Source organism: Pelophylax lessonae (assembly GCF_965119305.1).
Source record: "Pelophylax lessonae genome assembly, chromosome: 7".
NCBI lineage: Eukaryota > Metazoa > Chordata > Amphibia > Anura > Ranidae > Pelophylax > Pelophylax lessonae.
In genome coordinates, this window is record NC_138774.1 from 102,857,486 (window position 1) to 102,863,819 (window position 6,334).

General features: G+C 38.9%; 1 protein-coding gene across 1 annotated transcript; it reads right to left on the reverse strand.

Moving 5' to 3' along the window:
* Positions 1-581: 581 nt before the first annotated feature.
* Positions 582-4,860, reverse strand: NKPD1 (NTPase KAP family P-loop domain containing 1; the record flags this gene model as incomplete). The annotated part of the gene is made up of 3 exons (XM_082264149.1): positions 4,800-4,860; positions 4,347-4,478; positions 582-3,424 (listed from the first exon to the last, which is right to left on the reverse strand). Exons 1-3 carry the CDS (start codon positions 4,834-4,836, stop codon positions 582-584), a joined length of 3,012 nt encoding a protein of 1,003 aa, XP_082120275.1. The 5' UTR covers positions 4,837-4,860.
* Positions 4,861-6,334: the final 1,474 nt, after the last annotated feature.

Sequence of the window (6,334 nt, forward strand, 5' to 3'; positions counted from 1 at the left end):
ATTAGAACAGTTCCATTGCTGTTAATGTGGAGCGACTTGTCATGAGACTTTGAACTCTCAAGTCACATGACAAGTCGTGGCATTCATTCCAATAAGAACTTGGGAGCAGAGCTAATTTTAGCATTATGTGTAATCCTGGATCTTCCTATACTGTGATGGTGTTAAAAGCCTAACCTTTTCAACAAACACGTTTTTAACTAAAGAGTTGATATCAGCATACCTTGCCTATACTTTTGTGTCTATTAATAATATACAGTATATAGGACAATAGGAAAATATTAAAGAAGGTGCATCTTGTGTTCATAAACAGAAATAATTAAAGACAAAGAGATTAATTGAATGAGTGTGTGAGCAGCAATGTATCCCTTACTCATCAATCACAGATGATAATTCACTGCTATTTAATAAAACCTTGGACTCGACTCACAAAGCTTTGGCACATGCATAAGGATACGTATTCTAGCCATGTGACTGTAATTTTCAAATCTCATTTGACTCAAGAGAAAATAATTATCATCATTTTTAGGAACAACATCCTGGTGTATTTGCTTCGAGAATTAAGCCTCTTGTTTCTTTAATATTTATTTTTCCATGCTTAGTACTATGTCTAAATTCTGACTTTGCATTTGGTAGGTGGATTCTTCATCCTTCTTTTGCACCACTATTAATTTCCCTAATAGCTCCTTTAATTGGTTGCCCTCTATGCACTCATCCATGGCTTTCTTTTGAGTCTGTAATATGCATTCATTGTCATCTTTTTGCATTTGTGTCATTAGTTCACCATGTTTTCTATCCTGAGAGAGCTCTATTCCACTTCTGGTGGTGTCATTTTTAGGTTTACATTCCCTACAGTCACACTCTGTGTCGCACAGCTTTAAAGTTGGTGTTGTGTGAATGGTAATTTCAGGTTCTTCTATCACAACGTCAAACACTTTTTCCTGCATTGCTCTTATGGATCCTTCTCCAATATCCTCATATACTTCTGATTTAATCCAGCTTGCCTTTTTCCACTGTGTCTTGTCAATTATACTTTTCGCTGCATCTTTAGACCGGTCAGGACCCCCTTCCCCAATTGTTTCTTTACTTGCATCATTATTACAGATATCAACTTCTTTATTGTCAGCACCTTCTGCGTCCTTCCAGTCATTTTTAGGTTTACATTCCCTACAGTCACACTCTGTGCCACACAGCTTTAAAGTTGGTTTTGTGTGAATGGTAATTTCAGGTTCTTCTATCACAACGTCAAACACTTTTTCCTGCATTGCTCTTATGGATCCTTCTCCAATATCCTCATATACTTCTGATTTAAACCAGCTTGGCTCTTTCCACTGTGTCTTGTCAATTTTACTTTTCTCTGAATCTTTAGACCGGTCAGGACCCCCTTCCCCAATTGTTTCTTTACTTGCATCATTATTACAGATATCAACTTCTTTCTCTGTCTTATTGTCAGCACCTTCTGCGTCTTTCCAGTCATTTTTAGGTTTACATTCCCTACAGTCACACTCTGTGCCACACAGCTTTAAAGTTGGTGTTGTGTGAATGGTAATTTCAGGTTCTTCTATCACAACGTCAAACACTTTTTCCTGCATTGCTCTTATGGATCCTTCTCCAATATCCTCGTATACTTCTGATTTAAACCAGCTTGCCTCTTTCCACTGTGTCTTGTCAATTTTACTTTTCTCTGCATCTTTAGACTGGTCAGGACCCCCTTCCCCAATTGTTTCTTTACTTGCATCATTATTACAGATATCAACTTCTTTCTCGGTCTTATTGTCGGCACCTTCTGCGTCCTTCCAGTCATTTTGAAGGCTGTTAATTCCACGGTGGAGACCCATTTTGTTCTTTATAGAAGAATCCAGATTAATGGTGCACTTTATTAGTCTTCTGGATTCCTCCACTGTGAAAGGAAAGTCTTTAGAAAGGAACCTCTGGAAAATCTCTGGATCTCCATCCAAATCCAATAGGTTTTTAAGACCAGCTTTCATAGCAAACAGTTCTTTGCTGTTCTTCTTAAACACAACCCAAAGTAGACTATTGCTAAATCCTTCCTCTGAGCCTTGTTGTTCTTCATCTTCCAGACACTGAAGAATCCAACTTAGCCTACAGGGCCACTGATTACAGAGGACAACCCAAGCAGCTACAGATTTAGCAGACAAGTTGCCCCACGGTATTTTACTCAGCATCATTAGATGGACCATGACTGGAATTGCATTAACAATTCGTTTCATTTGACAGATGCTGTCAGGAATGTATTCATGGAGAACTTCACGTTCACTGTACAGGGCATAAAATGCCTCTTGAATACAGTATGAGGGTTGATATAATGGTATGCCTACATCTAAATCATCGTCTTCGGAGAGCTCTTCTCTGAGCAATTTCATGGACTCAGCAATACCCGTTTTAGTACCCCGATTAAGATCATTTCGGCAGGGCCAATCAATAAGATCCCCAGTTCTCTGGACAGCCTTTCTTAGAAGTTGCAGCTTGGTTTTCTTGCCAAGAGCTGGCACAGAGAATGGCAGAGTAACAGTGCGGTTCAAAAACATGTAGCCATTGTCTGCCATGCCTTTCAAGGAGCCTGCATTCTCCAAGCAGGAGACAATAATACTAGGGTCAACTACTAATATAGATATAAATGGAGATCTTTGGTCAGAGAGAAGAGTGTTCATGGCATCCAGTACCCCAACCACCTTTTCTGGTGCACAAAGTTCCAAGCTAGTAATCTGTAGAACCACTCTGATTTTTTGCCTCTGGAAAATCTCCATGTATTGGACCATCTGAGTTATAAGTTCTACCTCCTTTTTAACTTCATTCATAAAGCCCATTTGAGAACTGAATTTCTGGCTATTGACTAAGCGTTCAATCTTCTGTTTCTGACTAACTAGGACACTTTTGCATAATTTATACAATGTCATGGCGATGCCTGAACCTGCGACAACTGTAGCCAAACTTCCAAAAACAGTACTGACTTTCTCTTCACCTCCGTGGCTGCTGTAGTTTATAGGCACAAGTAAAAGGAGCAAACCAATGAGAAGCAAAATAATAGTTACTACCAAAATGATACAGAAGGTCTTCCTAAACTTCCATTCCTTGACATCTTCTTCCAGATTCATCTTGGGGACTGAGCCCAGGACATTAAAGACACTAAGTGGAAGGATTCCAAAATGTCGTCGTATTTGGTCACAGAGTGTGGTGACGAGGCCAGCCCATAGACGGTCGCTACCTGCATACTGCCAAGCGCTAAAGTGTACAAATATGAACTGGATGCTTTTTCGTTCTAGGTGAAGTGAGGTGATCACAGGACTGTAGAAAATTAGACGCCAGAGTAAATGTAGGAAGCCCCATCCATGAGCATTAACTGCAGCTTGTTTTAAAGTTGTCTCCTCCTTCTCTGTTATACATAATGCTTCTTCTCTCATGCACTCTAAAACATATGAACGACAACAGATTACTAAACCAATATTCATATATAAAAATATTTATGCATTTATTAAAAAAGCTGAATACGTTGGTGAAGTCTTATTATGGATATTTTTTTTAAGTATTCTGGTGGCCATGTCTTAGTTCCACAGTATCTCCGATTCAGGGTTTTGGTGGGTTTATTCCCCTGGCCAGAAGCTCTACTGTTGGCTCACTGATAACATCACAGGCACATCATAGACATACCGTTTCTGATCTATGAAACATTAAATGCTGCAGCAAAAAGATAGTTGATTCTTCTGAAACAGGAAGAGTTAGTACAAGATGCATGAAAGAAAATGCCTTATTAAGGCAAGACTCAAACATGGCATGAAAGCAAAGCAAACATAGTTATAAAACAGGTCACCATGCTGTGTTTGGAAAGCCATTGTAACTTTGGACATTGGGCTTTGCACAGGTTCTTGTATTTTGAAAGACATCTAACAAATTTGCTCTCTTAGGCTGGCCATACACTATACAATTTTCTTGTTCAACTTTGCTTTAGATTTACCAAAACTATGTGGTATAGGGTTAAACCTAAACACTTTCAATTTGTATGTAATCAGACAGGCCCTTGCACTACATAGTTTAAGGTAAATCTAAAGGAAATTGAATAAGAAAATTGTATAGTGTATGGCCAGCCTTAGAAAGCTCAGCCTTTACTTTCTTCTTTAATACAGTAGTTTTCCTAAAAAATAAGGTATGTGGGGGCACACTGTTCTTTGAAGAGTGCTTTCATTTGGGGGTCAGCTGTCCAACCTGGGTGCTATCTATATAACCCACATTTTCTTAAATTTTTTACAGTGATATGGTTTGAATTTGGGTTTTACATTTAACAGCTAAGAAACTAGTAAAAGTTAAGATTAGATTAGATTTTTTTTACTTACTTGTTATGCGATCCAGAAGCATGTAAACTCTGCCCCCAAAGGGGGCATATAAACCAACTGTGACTGGTGTAGCCACCTGACATAATGCCTTTGACAGACATGCACAATAGATATCATCTTCAGTCTCTCTACCTGTAAGAGAAATTTTGAACTTTAGGTTGGACTTGCATTGTGAGTGGTAGAGGACATGGGGTTGATATACTAATGGAGTAGGGTTTGAGCACTTTCAAAGTGAATTTTCAGTTTGTAAACTGCATTTTCAATTTTGTTTAATTATTGAGACTATTTTTTGCCTACTGCAATCATTCAACCATGTACAATTACAAAATCCTGTTTATTGAATTTTAATAAATGATATAAATGATAATAAACTCTGAGTTTTTTAAGCACTGAGGTTTTTTAGACATTGTTTTGTGTATACACCTTAAAAAAAGAGCCGGTCTTCCAATTTACCTTTTGATGTCATTTTGTTCCGATTTTCCAGCAGCATTATCTTCACTGTACAAATGAACTCATCACTGTAAAACAAGAAACTGAATATGAATACTGAAAAATCAATCATTTATACAGTAAGGCCCCTTTCACATGGGCGATCCGATCAGATCCGCCTGTCAGTTTTTTAGGCGGACCTGATCGGATCCTCCATGCATCCCTATGGGGCAGCGGATGTCAGCGGTGACATGTCCGCTGACACCCGCTGCCATCTGCATCTGATCCTGTCCGTGAAATCCGGACGGATGGAAACCCTATTTTCCATCTGTCCAGCAGATCAGATCAGATGGGATTGGATGAGAACGGACAGGCGGTCTGTTCTCATCCAATTCCCCCATAGAGAGCAGCGGGGCTCTGACACCTCCCTCTCCACACACAGAGTTGTCATCCGCCTGCTCAGCGGGGATCAGCGGATCGATCCCCCTCTGAGTAGAGAACGGACCGCACCGGACAGTGGACCGTGTGAAAGGAGCCTTATGCTATTTCTAATAAAACATATTAAAGCATGTCTCTACCATAAACCTTTTAGTAAGAGCAAGACAGGGTTATACATTGTATGTTTTTAGGTACTTTTTTTGCAGTCTGTGTCCCATTCGGGAGATTCACCTCACTTTCTGTCTGTGAGACACAATAGGAAATCTCTCCAAAGTGAGAGGAAATCCTCTGTTAATTGTGTAAAAGGAAAAGTACCCATTCACACTTGTGCAACTTGTCGTGTTGTATGTGAAGTCGCAGCCCATTGTTTGCAATGGCACCTGTTGGCAGCGATCTTAAAAAGGTGCCTTTTTTTTTTTTGTGCGACTTTTGATGTGACTTTGGTGCACAGAATGTAAAGTCAGATCAAAGTCGCACCAAAAGTTTCATCAAAGTCGCACTGGAAATTCTGCTACATTGTAAGATTTCCCCTCACTCCCTGTTGCAGGGACAATTGAAATATTTTAGATCACCTTCTTTCTTGGTGACAGTGGTCACCAGAACAAATAGAGTGATTTTTTTTATACTGGGAATATAGATAGTAATAAAAACAAAGAGGTACAGGCAAAGTTTTGGCTAGAGATACACTCTACACATAGAAACAAAAAGGAGGGACCACAGGAAAAAAGAGTTGTTTATTGAGTCTGCCTCATTTTTTTATATGTTTTTTTAGATCTATGTTTGTGGCGAAACTCAACTCACATGGACAATATTAAATTAATACAGCCCATGCAATAAATAAATTATAGGTATAAACCTGACACACCAAAAAATGGTAGCTTTATAAATTTGTGAGTAATTACTATAGCTGCGTATTACATGATGCCATGCTGCATTTATTCTAATAAAGCAATGTAATAGCTTGGAGAGGTGAAGACATGCCAGGAAGAAATCATATTTTGTAGGAATATTTTGAAGATTACTTACTGTAAGGCAAGCATTTGTGGGCAGAACTCTCATTCTACACAAATTAGCGTATTTGCAAAGAAGAAGTGAGCAATAGTCAGACTACAACATAGCTT